This window comes from Trichogramma pretiosum, unplaced genomic scaffold, assembly GCF_000599845.2.
Source record: "Trichogramma pretiosum strain Unisexual culture from Peru unplaced genomic scaffold, Tpre_2.0 scaffold67, whole genome shotgun sequence".
Lineage (NCBI taxonomy): Eukaryota > Metazoa > Arthropoda > Insecta > Hymenoptera > Trichogrammatidae > Trichogramma > Trichogramma pretiosum.
Genome location: NW_019641691.1, coordinates 888,251 through 906,083, shown reverse-complemented (window position 1 = coordinate 906,083; position 17,833 = coordinate 888,251). Strand labels below are relative to the sequence as shown.

Sequence of the window (17,833 nt, the reverse complement as noted above, 5' to 3'; positions counted from 1 at the left end):
TTTTTGCAATTAGCACAATACTTTCGTATCAAATGAAACGCTTTTGGACATCATTGAAGACGTAAATATTATCGGAAAGGTGCTAAAATGCAACGCTTAGCGATTATGTTGCAAGAAAAATTAAATGAGATAAAGCGATAGATAGAATAATCAAAGACAGTACTTGCGTTTAAAAGTGTAACATGAAATGCCCCATATACGTACATTACAATATGTATCGATAACAAACGTCTTTGTAGCCAATTTTAACATTGCGCAATGGTATTATTACGACGAGCTGCTGCGTATGGACCATTGTATTTGTACACGAATAGGTCGCCTCTTATGTTCCGCTTATCTGCGCTTTGCATCATTTTTACGAGATAAGATTTAGTTACGCTTCTCGTCTACGTAGCCGTATACATATATGCGTTTACGTGCGACAGGTGGGTACATTACAGATGTAGTTATTTGTAGGCATAATAATTGTACATAGGCAGTATTATAAAATTGCGTAAGAACGCGGACCATCTTTCATTTCCACAAATACATTGACAATTTACACGGGAGAGAAGTATGAATTGGAGACTTCGCACATCAAAATAATAGGATTAATATGTATATACATATATTTAACAGTACGATAAGATCGTCCGTACGAATTTTATTCGCTTTATTTATACGAATTTAGTTGTCTCCCTGTATTCCGTATGCGTATATCGTATTATATCAAATATTTCGACGTTGAATTTTGACATCTAACAGCGTCGACTTCTTGTGCCATTGATTCACACTCTTACACGACATGTGAGCATGTACAGTCAGAATAAATTCCGCATTAGCGCAAAATTCAATGATGTTCCCTATGTTACATTCTTTTGCATAAACATAAATATATCAGCAATGTTCCTACGTATCGCACGTAAAGACACGTGTAGCTCAGCATTCTGCAACTGGAGTTGCCACTAGTTATATATGCCCGGCGTTGAATCGAATAATAATGCGAAGTTTTGAAAAATAGATTCTTGTACTTTGTTTTCATTGATTTTAAAGATTAGATTTTTTTCGATTTTAGCAATTAACTTTTGCAATGGCCAGCACCCTAAAGCCCTAAGCCACTGCCTTCCTACCAGCGGCGGACCCGAGCTCTGCATGACGTAACAGTTTAGTTGTTTCTGTACTCCGCCGAACGATACCGTTAAATTTTTTAATTCGCCCTTGATTTCAAACGCTCTTTCGTCGTACCCGCGCAGCGCGTGATTGGTTGGTTCCATTTTGAACGCAGAAAAATGTCTTAATCGGAATGTCTCTGAGATTACCGAATAATATGTACCCGTGTCCAATTCCATCGGAATTTGATTTCCGTTGATACGTACGTCGATGAACATCGGCTTAGCGCCGCTTTCGGAGTCGGGCTCGCATTCAGCACCTTTGCGCAGTACGTAGAAGTTGTTGAGATAGAAATTCTCCTCTGTTGTCGCTATCTTGTCGTCCCGCTGCACGATGCTTTTGTTGTCGAAATCGCCGTCGTCGTCGTCGTCTTTTTCCTGCATGTATTTCACATCTGTTTTGCCAGCTTTCGCTCGGCATGCGCGTTGTAAGTGGCCTTTCTTGTGGCAGTAGTTACACTCGAAGTCCTTGTATTTGCAATCACTTGATTTGTGGTTTGAAATTCCACAGCGATAGCACTTGCCTTCTTGCGATCTCGAGTTGTCATTGCGATTAGGTCGCTGGTACGCTCCTTTGTTTGTTTTGTGCGCGTGGAATTTGAACAGTTCTGCGTTCGTGTTTTTTCCTTCTAGCGCTTGTACGGATTGCAAAGCATTTTTTACCGCACTTTCTCTGGCCTGCGCTGTTGCCAGGGCCTTGTCAAAGGTCAAATCCTTGATTTGGAATAATGTTACCCTGGTTTCGTGATCGCGTATTCCGCATACAAATTGGTCCCTGCACGCTGTCGGTAGATCTGTGTAGTTGCAATGCAGCGACAGCTTTTTGAGCCTTGCAGCGAACTCTGACACGCTTTCTTGCTCTTCTTGTCTCGCCGTGTTGAACTTGCAACGCTCCATTACTTCCGAGGGCTTGGGTGCCAGGTGGTTTGACATTATATCCACAAGATCTTTGTACGCTTTATCAGCCGGTTTGCCTGGCGCGCATAAATGTTTTGCCAACTTGTATGCGTCTTCATCGAAACGCGTTAGCATTATCGCTGCTTTTTTTTCATCTTTTGTGTCTTTGGCTAGGAATATGATTTCTAGCCGTTCGACGAAGATATCCCAATTGTCTTTGCCTAGCACAAATTCCAATTTCGGAGTTTCAGCCTGCATCTCCGAGCCGCTCTCGCACTCGCTGAAAATTTCGTCACTGTCGTCACTTGACTCACTTTTTGTATCGTTTTTGGCGTTTTCACGGATCACTTTCACCAACTTTTTTCTAAGTTCGTCGATCTTCTCGCTCTCACTTACTTCGACTTTTCTGGTAGCTAACTCTTGCACCAACTGATCCTTATTCAGTTCATACACCCAACTCACTTTTACTTTTTTATCCTTTTTATGTTGTACAGATGTCGTGGTGGCACTTGCCATTAATGTGTAGTTCACTCGTCGCCAATGTGATGTATAAGAAAAGGAACAATAAGTAGGAGTCGTTGGTTTTGCTTTTATAATTTATTTGGTATAGTGTGCTCTCTGAGCTGGCTCGCTTATATCTGAGCCGGCACCGCGTGTACAGTAGTGAGCGAGGCGAGGTGTCGTTATCTCGCTAGATAAGCGTACACGTATAGAAGCCGCATAGGTATGCGCACGCATACATTACAGAGTATGTCATACAAAAGGCAGTATAAAAGCCCATATTAGAGGCCTGCAAGTCACACTACATATAGTACCCAGTTCAGTGCCGCTCCAGGCAGACGGACTACTCGGCTGGGATACAATTTCATTATATAAAGGTAAAGTTGAGGCAGAGATAAATGCTCTGACTTTGAACAGCGAAACTCTCCCGTTCTTAGAGGAAGAAGTCATCGAATTACCGCCGCGAATGAGAAAAATTATAAGAGCTCGAGCATTAAACGACGAGCTGGTTGATTGGGCACCCATTATGAATTTACATAATGATGTACTTTTCGGAAACTTTGTTGCACAAAATAGGAGCGGATGGATATACGCTGAATGCTTTAACACAAGCAATAAAACAGTCTCCATCCCCACTCCATTTATTCATTTGATACCTTGCGAACAAGCAATTTACGCAGAGGCACAAGTCGGTGAGGGCGACAGTGCACTCTGCGCTCCAAAAATTTTTACTCTAAGAATTGATAACGCTGCGGCCCCTGCCGAACAAAATCAAGACCTTGAACGTATCAATAAAATTTTTAAGCTAATGGATACTGATGGTTGCGACGAAGCCGAAAAAGACGCAGTACGCGACCTCGTCGCATTTAAACCTCGTATCTTCGGCCTAGAAGGAGAGCTCCTGCCTATATCCAATGTCATCAAATGCAGTATTGAAACTACCACCGAAAAGCCGATCGTTCCCAAATACTATAGATATCCGCCAAAATTGAAAGCAAAAATGAATGAAGAACTTGACAAATTGCTTAAAGGCGATATTATAGTACACTCCAAGACGCCCTGGGTAAGTCCACTATGGATTTTACCCAAGAAGACTGTAGATGCAAAAGGTAACAAAAAATGGCGTCTTGTGACCGACTTTAAACAACTGAACGAGGTAACAGTCGGATACTGTCATCCCTTACCCTTAGCAGTGGACATCCTCGAACGCCTGGCAACTGCAAATCATATAAGCTGTGTTGATCTCAGAAGCGGATTCTACCAGATAGCAATGGATCCTGACTCACCTCACAAGACAGGATTCGCAGGCCCAAATGGAACTTACGAATATAAAAGGATGCCCATGAGAATTAAATCGGCACCATCAATATTCACCCGTGCCATGAGCCTTGCACTAGCCGACTTGCAAGGATCAGAGCTAGAAATCTATCTGGACGACATCATGGTCTACGGTGAGACTCTCGAGGAGCACAACAAGCGCTTCAAACGCATGCTGGATCGGCTTGAAGCCGCCAATATGTCCATCGAACCTGCAAAGTGCCAGATGCTTAAAAGTGAAGCCAAGGTACTCGGACATATCGTCGGTAAAGGAGTAATCCGCACAGACCCAGCGAAGATCGATGCGATAAAGAACTACCCCGTTCGTACAAATGCCAGAAGAGTTAAACAGCTACTCGGTTTGACGAGTTATTATCGCAAATTCATCAAAGGCTACGCCCAAATAGCTCGCCCACTTCAAAACCTTTTAAAGAAATCGGTAAAATTCAAATGGCTGGACGAACACACACAAGCATTTAAGACGTTAATCGATAAATTATGCGAATATCCCCTATTACGTGCACCCGATCTTGAAAAGCCTTTTATTTTGACCACAGACGCGAGCGATTTTGCAATAGGAGCCATACTTGGCCAAGGCGAGATAGGATCGGATTACGTATGCGCCTATGCGTCCCGTTGCTTAAAGAGCGCCGAACTTCGATATCCTACGTATGACAAGGAGCTGCTAGCCGTAGTATTTGGCAAGGAACAATTCTACTATTACCTATGGGGATGCAAGTTCACTGTGGTAACGGACCACCAACCCTTGGTCCATTTTCACAAGACGAAAAAACCAAACTTGCGCTTTAACAGGTTGAAAGCTGAACTTCGAGGCTATGATTTCAATATAGTATATAGAAGGGGTTTGGTAAATAGTAATGTAGATGCGTTAAGCAGAAATCCCGTTGTACAAGACGGTCATTATATCGCTGAGCTAGGCAGAGCCCAGTTATATGAGCTCGCGGACGAACAAGAACGAAAAAATAATACGCTGTCCGGCGAAAAAGACCACCCGCCAGCCCGCGTCTTAAAGACGAGGGCGAAACGAGTCCCCAATGATAATAAAATCTTAATCAAAGAAAAATTCGACGACAAGGACGGAGATAGTCGTAGCGACACGCTACGCACCCCGATAAATAAAATAAGGCGGAGGGATGCAGAAGTGACTAGAGCAGAGGAAATAAAGCGCAAAAGGACAAAAGACACATCACCTTGCTCCATATGCTCGAGCTCAGATGACGACATGGGAGAAAAGCCACCTGTGCACCAAGCCAAGCTCAGAGCAAAAGATAAGATATTCAAAATTATTCAAGATGGTAAACGGCCTCATAAGAAACTAGATCAAACTACACATGAAAAAACAGCTGAAGTAAGCAATACAATACCATCACATTCGCACGAGCCGGAGGCAAGCACTAGCTCGCAACATAATGAACAAGAAACACTAGCAGAAGAATCAGCTGACGCGCGAGTTATATAATAATAACTATTCTTTACAATATATATTATATTAATATTAATCTTATATCATTTATACTCATATTATTCTTTTATTATTTATAATCGATATATTGATTTATGGCTATTGTAAGTTATATTGGGACTTCTTCGTATACATGTTATAAACATAATTAACAATGGTAAAGGAATGTAAAATTTATTGATCGTCGCCAACTTGTACATCATATGTAAGTTGTCTCCGACAGACAATCAGTTCTATCTTGGATCTCGTCAAGTAAAGACGTTAAATAAAAGTACTGATTAATTAACTTCATAAATAAAGTTATCCTATCAATTCCTACTTCGGAAACAAAACATTATCAATAGATAATTTAACTCGCGCTTAGCAACACCAATGAAAACGCATACCTCCAAACCAACTAGGACAGCAATCGAAGAAATTGATCTATGCGAAGCACAGTCACTTGAGTGGGATGCTTACCTCAATGACCGTCCCCAATTAATAGAGACGGCAGACTCCAAAAATGACGGCTTTACTCGCCGCTCGCTAGGCGAAATCGCTCGAGATCTCAGCACAAAATTGCTTGTAGATCTTAAAGAAGGTGAAAAAGATGGAAAGCACGGGCTGCGTGTCGATATTTGGGAAATCGAACCAGACAAACAACTAGCTGTTGATAACAACAATCCGGTACCGTTCGATACGGTGAGAGGCAATACGAACTCAGAACATCCACCGCTCGAAAAAGATATTCATAACATTTTTAACGAATACAATCAGACAAACAACTCGCCAAGCCCCATACACAATTACCAATCAGTCGCGGAACATGCAAACAATGACTCGGATATTATTTCACCTCTTTTACACACGCCATATATGGAACATGATACGTGCGCTGAACCAACAGCCATGCTCACACGAAGCGATGACATCCCCACTCATCCACCGGGGAACTGTCTATTTTACTCGCTTATAAAAATCTGCAACCTAAAAATATCTGCGATGCAATTAAGGCGAGAACTTCTTGAATCTCCCTTCGTGGCAAGCTGCTGCAATCCCACGAAAGCGGTACAAATATTGTCTTCCAAAAGTCAGTTCGGAGACATAAACTGCATTCACGTTTTCGCCCACAAATACAACAGGAATGCATGTATACACCTCAATACGCAGGGGGAAAAGTACATATACTGCCAGATAATTAGCGGGGCACACAATCCATTCATCCATCTACATTTGAAGGACATCCACTTTACACCATATCTGCCGCAAGGGCACTCAAACCTCAATATACATGCCGAACAATTTTCCCCAAAAATTCACATGCACACATGTTCAAATTGTAACGGTTGCGGACTTGGCGCTGGTGTGAGATGAGAGCTTGGTGGGACAATTACGCGCGAAATTGTCGCGGCTTTTATTTCAATACGTTGAATTTTCTTCAGTTGATCATAGTCATTCAGCAAAGCCGTTGGCATAGCCTTTTCGCCCTGGCCTGCCAAGCTCTGATTTCGCGACAGCGTCAACGCTTTTTTGTGCCCAACTACTTACACTGTAACAGTTTTAACTTAAAAGTTTTTAATACAATAAATATTCATTGTTGTTTTTTTTTTTAAACGGAGTGCACGAATTTTATTAACGCCCGAAGTTCTACTCCACTGCCTAGCACGGTAACAATACAAATAATACGGATAACACGATGCCCCAAGACAAAAGTGCCAGCAGAGATAATAGTAACAAGGTCACGTTGACTGACCCCAAAGAGGAAAAATGCGAAAATTTTGGTGACCCTCAAGGTACAATGAGCCGCTACGCGGTAACAAAAGCCAGACCCCCACGCAATAAGCCACCTCGGACAATCGGCCCAAGTACTGCCTATAACGGGCTATCAATTTTGAGAGATCACCCTTTCAAATATAACGATAATTTGGTACTCGCGATAACTACGACACCCCACTTGGAATCTGAAATAATAGATGCCTTACTAGAGAGAAATTATATCTCACATACGAATTTTATCAATACTAAACTCTCTATTAGCGACATCTTGGTAATTGATAACCCATTCAATAAAATATTTTGCATGGCAGTCAAAAACGATGTCAAAGACAAAACCATGCGTAAAGATTTAGCCAGATGCATTCATAAATTGAAAACCAAAGTAACAAAGGAAAATATATCTCATATAGGAAAGATCTTACATTTTTAAACATCCACGAATGGCAATACGTAGCTGAAAAGTTCGATGAAATTTTTAAAGATACCCAGATCAAAGCAGTATTATACGCAAATAATCTGCCGGTACCGCCGGTCGAGCATCGCTACACGGTAATCAGAGAATACCATGAGTCATCAGCAGCAGGCCACAGAGGCATCAACGCAACTATCAAGCGGCTTGCAAACGATTTCTACTGGCGTAGAATGAGACCAGACGTAGACGCCTATGTGAAAAGATGCAACACTTGTCAAACTAGTAAACTCGTACGCGTAAAAACTAAATTGCCATTACATATTTCTGACACACCTGCAAAACCGTTTAACAAAATCTCACTCGATTTTTACGGGCCCCTTAAACACCAGGGAAGCAAAAACCATTACGTGCTAACTATCCAAGATTGGCTCAGCAAATTCATTATCTTAACACCTTGCAAACGAGCCACAGCACACGAAGTGGCAAAAGCCCTCATAGAGAAGGTGATCTGCTACTTCGGGCCACCCGTTGCAATCATCACTGACAACGGAACACACTTCCCAAATAACCTTCTAAGCGAGTTAGCTAAACTATTCGACTTCAAGAAATATAGAAGCTGTGTATACCGCCCCCAAACCTGCGGCGGTATCGAACGTATGCACCACACGCTCACAGAGTTCCTCAAAAAGTACACCAACGAGAACCTCCACTGGGACCAATGCCTCGCACTGGCCCAGCACGCATATAACACAACTGTGCACGAGGCTACAGGATACTCTCCAATCGAGATAATTACAGGATTTAAGGCTAGAACGCCAACAAGTTTCCCCTCCACCGATAACTCCTACGCATACGACACATACTTGGATAGCACAGTAAGCGAATTAACTCGCATACAAACACTCGCAGCCATGAATCTATTACAAGCAAAATATAGATCAAAATTCTATTATGACCGAAGCCTAAACATATGTCACTTCCGCGTAGGCGAATCAGTCTTTCTGCCGAAGGAGCCTCAAATCGGCAAATTTTATATTGACTATGTTGGACCATATGAAATAATTGATATTATTTACGAGACAAAAAACGTTACGCTGCTACGAGACGGCGTTAAGAAGCTCGTGCATATTAATAAAATAAAAAGAGCTTACACGCAAGACCAAGATGAACAGGAGCTCAAAGCTATCACAGAATGATGCATGCAAAAGTAAAATTGAGAGAAAAAATTATAATTTGGGAAAATATTTAGGGAATTATAAATTTATAATATAATTTTTGGCATTATGGCATTAGGAATTTTTTTTATTTAGACTAAGATTAATCCTTTTTTTTTAAATTTTTTTTTTTGGAACCTTAGTCGAGACTAATCGAAAACAAAAAAAAGATTCCAAAAAAAAAAAGGTATATTATTTTAATTACAGTCTGAGTGCCACAGTATATTCGGCCCCTTTCACTATTGAAAAATATACAGATATTTCCGGACCACTGATGGAGAGTCTTGGGCCAACTGCGATCTCATTTGCATCATGGAAAACAATCCAAAGAGTTAATATCGCAGAAATACTGGAGGCACCGAAACTATGACAGCAAGTATGAGACAAACTCCAGGAAAAGTGTCAAGACACATGCCCGTACACACATAAAGTACAACTGACAGCGTTACACCTAAACGATACAACACGAGCTGTGCACGGCCTCCTCTCAACACTCGAGCACCACACCGACAGGAACAGGAGATCACTCATACCTATCATCGGGCGAGTGGCCAACCTCCTCGTTGGTACTCTTGACGACCTAAGCGAAGATCGCATTAAGCAATGGATCGAAACATCAGCTAATGATACGAGGAAACTAGCGAGTCTGCTAGCAAACCAGACCAAAATTGTCGACGGACGTCTCGAAACGCTTACAGCAGATATCATAGCACCGAAGAACGATGTCTTCACTATACTGGATGAACGATCAAACTTCGTCGAACTAATTGATGAACTCCAAACACAGATAACATACGTACGCATGGATGCAGAGACTCTCACTGAGGCCATACTGTTCGCACGCACAGGGGTAATACACCCCCGGCTGGTGCCCACCTCGCTAGTAGACAATACAGCATCTCTGATGCGAATGGTAAAAACTAATAATAATTTACAGGTAACCGAAAATGATATTTATGAACTACTAAAAATAGCCAAAATCGTAATATTGTACAAAGAACTAATACTAATCTATTACATTGTCACCCCCTTGACAAGCCGCTCGCGATATAATCTTATAAAATTTACAGCCATTCCATTCAACATTAAAACCAATAACTCAAATAATGACTTTGCATACATTTGGCCACAATCACAATTCGCGCTAGTAGGGGATGACTTAACTTCATACATAACAATTACAGAAACGAAACTAGCCAAATGCAAGAAACTACGGGACTATCATGTCTGTACACACACAGGCCCAGTGCAAATAATACGCGAAACATCCCCGTGTGAGGTGAGACTCTTTGCAGGTGAAAAAAAGGACATAGAAACATTTTGCGACATACGCCTGACCCTATTACAAGATACATTCTGGATACAAATGCACAAACAGAACAAATGGCTATTTAGCGCGTCAAAAGCAGAAAGCGTCTTCATACAGTGCGAACACTATAGCACCGCAACAACCATATCAGACGTTGGCACAGTAAGCCTAAAACAAGGATACACAGCGCGTACAAGCAACACACTACTCGAAGCATCATTGGAATACTCATCGTCAACAAATTTATCAATATTTCGCCGTTGCTTACGAGTAAAAACACAGTGAAAAACGCTACGAAAAAAAACATACTGATAAAATGCCCCGAAAAAAAAAACAGCTCATTGAATGCTGTGAAAAAAAAACACACCTCATCGGAGCGCCACAAAAAAAAACACACCTCATTGAATGCCATGAAAAAAAAACACAGCACATTGAATACCGTGAAAAAAAAAACACAGCTCATTGGATGCCGCGAAAAAAAACACACCTCATTGGATGCCGCGAAAAAAAACACAGCAGAATAAAAACGCAACAAATTTCGATTCGGTGTGTTTTTTTCGCGGCATCCAATGAGCTGTGTTTTTTTTCGCGGCATCCAATGTGCTGTGTTTTTTTTCATTGCATTCTATGAGGTGTGTTTTTTTTCGCAGCGCTCCGATGAGGTGTGCTTTTTTTCGCAGCGCTCCGATGCGGTGTGTTTTTTTTCGCAGCGTTCCAAAGAGGTGTGTTTTTTTTTGCGGCATCCAATGAGCTGTGTTTTTTTTCGCGGCATCCAATGTGCTGTGTTTTTTTTTCATGGCATTCTATGAGGTGTGTTTTTTTTCGCAGCGCTCCGATGAGGTGTGCTTTTTTCGCAGCGCTCCGATGCGGTGTGTTTTTTTTCGCAGCGTTCCGAAGAGGTGTGTTTTTTTTCATGGTATCCAAAGAGGTGTTTTTTTTTCACGGCGCTTCGATGATGTGTGTTTTTACTCGTGAGCAACGGCGATTTACTTACACGGGAATAAATATGACACAATTAACAATGACCCCATCATTCATACAAAATCTAACCCAAAAATTAAATAATCAAATTAACAATAATTTTAAGGGTATTTACAATGATCTTGCGGATGGACAAAAACTAAACGATGTTATTATATAAGCAAAACAATTAACTACTTATACATCGCTAAGCTACGATACGGTAGCGAATTATACAGCCTGGGATTACGCGTATAATATTATCATAATCGGGGGAGCCGTCCTCATCATATTAGTGATCGCGCTCTCAGGGCTCGTATACTAAACTTTTTAAGACTAATTCCAGGAAGAACTACACACGGTAGCAGGAGAAATCTACAGCAGAGAATTAACAGCGGCAGTGTTGAATTCAATTTGGAAAGAATCGGCACCAGAAACAGGACATGAAATTTAGAAAACACCTATAGTATCAAAATTCTTTTTTAAGAAAAAAATAATAAATAAATAAATGAATAAATATTAAAACCAAAAAAAAAAAAAAACAAAAGAAACCTTTATTTTGGGTATCGATTGGCTTTATATAATAGAGAAAAAAAAAAGATATTAAAATTTGAAAGTAAATTGGAAAATTAGGTGGGAGTATAAAATTTATTATTTTAAATTCAAAATCGACCTGAAATATTTGGTTTTACTTTTAAATTATTATTATCAATATAATTAAGTATATAATTTTTTTTTATGTTTATATACAGGAAAAGATCTGACACTTATCAACAATGGAGATAGTCCGTCAACACGACCGGGCACACTACCCACTCTGGTTATCCAATTTCAAGCGCATCTAAGAAAACTCAAAGCTGACCAAGCACTGCGACCAGACATGCCAGTAGAAAAAAAAAATTGAAAAAGAGATATATGAGCATTTAAATATTACAGTAGAATTAATTTAGAATTGCATTATTATTTAAAATTATTTGATTCATTAATTTTATATACTAAATTTGAGTATTATTAAAATAATTATTTTTATTTATTAAAATCGAAACTTATGGTTATTATGAGTAATTCCTATATGAAACTTATTATTATATATAATATGAAAAAAAGAGTAAATAGGTAGAATTTGAAAAAAAAGAAAAAGTTTGGCGGATGGATGGGTTTTCCTACACACCATAATCCCTACACACTCTATGGATCTTGTACTTTTGTTGCTGACACAAATTATAATTTATGATATTGATGGATACAGTCAGATAAGAAAAAGAAGGAGAAAAATATGGAACACTAACAAACAATATATTCTATTCTGCAAATAAACTAGCATATTGAACAGTATAAGCATATGCACGGCAAGCGGGCAGAACATCTAGAATTCGTCGAATCCGCCGAGTACACGGTCACTAGGACCATCCTTCACACACACTGTGCCAATTCAAAATCGGACTTCGCGGGACCATAGATCCCCACAAAGGAAGACCGTCCACGCACAGCGATCGATTCTATCCACCAGGAAAATAGGAAGATCGATATTCAAATTAACCTCGAACCAACCACCATCGACGCGAACACGCTCCGGCCACATTGCCATGATCGCTTGAACATCACAGCCGAGAGGAGGAAGTTCCATAAGATAAGATCCCCAATTGCAACATACATTCAGATATAAATAAAAGAACAATATATCTAGCTAAGCCAAGAAAACAAGCCAAGAAAGCGGTAAGTAATGTAAATAAACAAATAACGACAACACGTGTTTCGCTGTTGGTGAGAGACGTAGGTTATACGAGCAGCCGTATATGCTGCAATTAATGTTACGATCATCGACAATTGTTGATAATGCCGGCCTACTCCTGGAAAATGAAAGAAATTTACAATGTGTGTGTGATGATGACGAAAAACTTTCCAGTCTAATATGCTGCTTTCGAGAGGCTGGCGATCGTCCCTATCTCATGCTGCTTTCTTGGTTTTGAAAAAAAAATTCGAGTCTTATTGACTACAGGTCTCGTGCAGCGCTCTGACTCCGACGTACATCTGACTACGAATTTGTAAATGAAAAAATCATTGTCGAGGATGATGATCGCTCCCATTTTATGCTGTTATTTGATAAGCTTGGTCGCGAGGCTTGCGTTCTATAACGGATTATCTAATATTTATTTGCTACATTACTATTTTCAAGAATACCTGTCGGTATGTTCAAAAACTTTTTATTAGAAACATCATATTAACAAAACAAGATAACCAGTTCAAAAATTGTCGTTACGGTAAGTATTGTAATATGTGTGTGTGTCCGTGTGCAATATGCGAGTCGGTGTCTGTATTAATTCGCTCGCGCGCGTGTGTCTGTGTTTGTGTGCGTATGTCTGTGTTTGTGCTTGTGCGTGTGCTTTTGCGTGTGCTTGTACGTGTGCGTGTGGGTGTCAGGTGTATTCATTTTTTGAACATACATATATTAGATTTAGTATAAATTCACATTAACTGCTCAAAGTGGCCTCCTTCTTGCTCGATACATTTTCTGAGTCGTTTTACAAAATTTTCCCGGACATAATATAACATTTCCTCTGTTATAGTCGCAGCGGCTTGCGTTATTTTATTTTCTAGATCTTGCTCACTACTTAATTCTGAGATGTAGATTTTTCCCTTGATAGCTCCCCAGTAAAAGAAGTCAAGTGGATTCAGGTCTGGGCTCCGAGCTGGCCAAGAAATAAATGGAACATGTCCATTTCGGCGTGGAACACCTATCCAACGTTGAGGATACCGACGATTTAGAAGTTTCGTAGTTGCATGTGCCGTGTGAGGGGTAGCTCCATCGTGCTGAAAAATTACTTCATTTTCTTCAATGAAATTTCTTTGAAGATGTTTTGGAAGTTCATCGTCAAGAAATCGACGATAACGTCGACCTCTCAACCTCACCGGAAAGTCTATTGGTCCAATCTAATAAAATATTTGAACAATTTTATGTAGCGTTTCAAAAATAATCTATTGTTCATCGATTTATAACATCGTTGTATACTCAAAATAGTGTCACCAATAATTCCCACCCAATTGTTGGTCATGAACCTCGTTTGGTGTTTATTTTGCACGACGAGATGAGGATTTACGACGCCGTATTGATGGACGTTATGGACGTTAAAGGTATCATCTCTACCAAAAGTCGACTCATCGGGGAAAAGAATTCGTCCGAGAAATGTATCATCTTCTGTTATTCGGTCCAACATGATTTCGCAGAAACGCACTCTCAAAGGATAATCCTCTGGTTTCAGAGCTTGCACTTTCCAGTAGTGGTATGCGTAAAGATGATTTCTCTTAAGCACATTCTGAACTAAATTATAGGACAAGTTTTGTTCACGGCTTATTCTGCGAATACTAGTCCCAGGGTCGACTTCAACGGCATCTAAAAAAAATTTTTTGATGATCGTTGAAATAGCAAAAACATTCCTACATATTCACGCACACTCGCAATCATACATACACACGCACACCCGCAGTCATACATATACACGCACACTCGCAGCCAAACGTACACACGCACTAGCTCAGATAAACAAACATACACTCACTCGCAATCATACATACTGTCACGTGGGACGACAAGGCCCCACCAGTGACGCGGCGCACTACAATGAGAGTCATAAGCATAGCTCATCAGCGGCGGCAGTATCAGTACATCAAGCGACGAGGAGACACCTTGCGCGAACGGCCCCTCCCCTCTGATATATTTTGAGCCTAATTAGTTATTTCGCCTTTTATTTAACCCCTTCCCACGTAACACCCTGGGCGCTCCCCTTTTAATTTTGGTGCTAGGTGTGTTCGACGGTGACTGTTGTTCTATTCGTGATCGGTGCATAGCTTTGTTTTTGTCTTTTTTTTTTAACAAAAAAAAAAACGAGTTCGAAACCGCACGCAGCAGTACCAATACCGTCGAAAGAGTGAATCACAGGGTTGTGAATGTGGCATGGGATAAATCGCAAGCTGCCTATACCATTGCGACAGGTAAGTAGAATTACAATTGGATTTAAAATTATTGCAATCAAGTTGCAAGTTGCACGACCCAATATTTTCATGTTTTAGAAAGGACCCCGGAGCATAGAAATAGGGTTGTGGGTCCCCGTCAAATCGCATGAAAATTTGCAAATAGATAGATTTTGACTTTCTGAGCAAAAGTCAACATTGGCGCAACTTTGTACAATTAGCCGTTTTTGAGATAAATTATAATAAAGTCATGAATTTTTGTGTTTGGTCAACATAACCATTTTTCAGGCGGCAAGCGCAGTTCACGAGAGACACATCGATTCGAACGAATTGAGATTGTTATTATAACCAAAAAATACATCGAATATCATAATGAATATACACGAGACGAAGACTTGAAATCATAAGAGCTAATGAAAAAAAAAATTACTAAAGTACTCGTAGGATGGGAGAAAAAGATCGAATTTTAAGAGCCCGCCAGCTCCTTAGGACAAAAACGTAACAAAACTCGTTGCGGCGACTAAAGTCTATCATAGTTTGTCGAGTGAATCGATTTGAAAACCACCCGGTGAATTTGCGTGCGTTTCTCGACTAGTACTAGATAATAGCAAGCGAAAAATAGAATTTCGAAAGCGCGACAACCTACCTCGCGACAAAAATGTAGCGAGAGTCGTCGTGATGACCAGAGTCTTTGTACATTGGTAAAGAAAATTAATTTGACACGCACCTGGTGATTCTGCGTGTGAACCTCGCCGAGAACTCGATGTATGCGAGAGTAAATTAACGCCGACTAGGCCAAACTGAGAGTGACAACCAGGATCTTTCTTTATTTCGAAAATAATTTCATTTGCCCTCCACCTGGTGAAACTGCGCATCAGACTTAACCGAGTACTCGACGTATGCGAGAGTAAATAAACGCGAAAGTGGCAAAACTCGGAGTGACGACCGGAGTATGTAATCGGTTTAAAAATTATTGCATTCGCCCTTGATCTGGTGAGTTTGCGCGTAAACCTCGCCGAGTACTCGATGTATGCGAGAAGAAAATTAACGCCAACGAGGCAAAACTCGATGTGTTGACCGGGATCTTTCTTTATTTTGAAAATTATTTCATTTGCCCTTTACCTGCTGAGTCTACGCGTAAACCTCGCCGAGTACTCGATGTATGCGAGAATAAAATTAACGCCGACGAGGCAAAACTGAATGTGACGACCAGAGTATTTTTTCGTTTTAAAAATTATTTCATTTGCCCTTGACCTGCTGAGTCTACGCGTATACCTCGCGAGGTACTCGATGTATGCGAGAAGAAAATGAACGCCGACGAGGCAAAACTGAGAGTGACGACCAGAGTATTTCTTCGTTTGGAAAATTATTTCATTTGCCTTCGACCTCGTAAGTCTGCGCTCAGACTTAACCTAGTGCTCGATGTATGCGAGGATAAATTAACGCCAACGAGGCAAAACTCGATGTGTTGACCGGGATCTTTCTTTACTTTAAAAATTATTTCATTTGCCCTTGACCTGCTGAGTCTACGCGTATACCTCGCGAGGTACTCGATGTATGCGAGAAGAAAATGAACGCCGACGAGGCAAAACTGAGAGTGACGACCGGAGTATTTCTTTGTTTCAAAAATTGACTTATTTGCCCTCGACCTGGTGAATCTGCGTGTGTTTCTTTACGAGTACTTGACTTATACGAGAATAAATTAACGCACACGTGGCTAAACTCGATGTGGCGATCGGAGTATTTCATGGTTTCGAAAATTATTTCCTTTGCCTATGACGTTGTGAATCTGCGCATAAATCTTACCACGTACTCAATGTATGCGAGAAAAAAATCGAATTTCGAGAGCCAGATTAGTCGCCATCTTAAATACTCAAAATTAATTTTTCAATCAATTAATTTAATTACTCAAAATTAATTTCAATAAAATAAATTAGAACTCTTTTTTTTTAGTTATGCGTTTATTTCATTTGATCTAGGATTAGCTGGAATGAATTAGCCTCCGTGTAAACGAATTTCTTCAAAGGGGATTAATTTGGGGAGGTCTTTCTGCAGCATCGTCAATCAGCCTTATCAGGTTTTGTGATGGAAAATGCACATTTCTCAGTATTCTCGCATAACCCAAGTACCATAGGATACTTGCAATATGAACGCAAGTTCCTAAGGTACGGGCTCCGGTCCTGCATGTGCAGTAATATCCTCTAATAGGATGATCTTCCTCATCTGCCGCCGGGACAAAATGAATGAATTGTTGGTAACGAGTACGATTTCTATACCGCGACCAAATTCTTGAACGTAGGAATCCTGGTTCGGGTATTTGCTCTTCGTCACACAACAATTCAACCTATAATTTTTTTATAAATATTTTATGTTACGGAAAATAATCAGTATCTCCTTCAAGTTGTTATTATAACATTACTTGGATCTCCTCTTGTTCATCCCTTTGCAATGTATCTTGAATATATGATGGAGCCAACTCAAGTTGAAATACACCAGCTGTTAAATTTTCAAGATAATTTTCGTCCAATATGGGAAAATCATTCACTTGATTCACGTTTAATCTAAGCCACCTGATATTGTACAATTAATTATTACTACTTATTCAGGGTTCGAAGGGAAGCATTGAGTGGAGTATATTAGCATCAATGTATGTTCACAGATATACTTGAAAGGGTGCACGTTTGTTTCGTATTTTTTTGTGGGATGCGTGGGTGTGTGTGTGTGTGTGTGTTTGTCTGCGTGTATGTGTACGTAAAGTGTGTAGTTTGCGTGTGTGTGTGTGTTTGTCTGCGCGCGCGTGTGTGTGTGTGTTTGTCTGCGCTCGCGTGTGTGTGTGTGTGTGTGTGTGTGTGTGTGTGTGTTTGTATG

At 40.4% G+C, this 17,833-nt stretch overlaps 1 protein-coding gene across 1 annotated transcript; it reads right to left on the bottom strand.

The window, feature by feature from the left end:
- Positions 1–13,462: 13,462 nt before the first annotated feature.
- LOC111694301 (histone-lysine N-methyltransferase SETMAR-like) lies at positions 13,463–14,632 on the bottom strand. Its single transcript, XM_023461884.1, has 3 exons — positions 14,554–14,632; positions 14,035–14,387; positions 13,463–13,927 (listed from the first exon to the last, which is right to left on the bottom strand). The coding sequence occupies exons 1-3, from the start codon at positions 14,630–14,632 to the stop codon at positions 13,463–13,465; spliced, it is 897 nt and encodes a 298-aa protein (XP_023317652.1).
- Between the last annotated feature and the right edge of the window lie 3,201 nt (positions 14,633–17,833).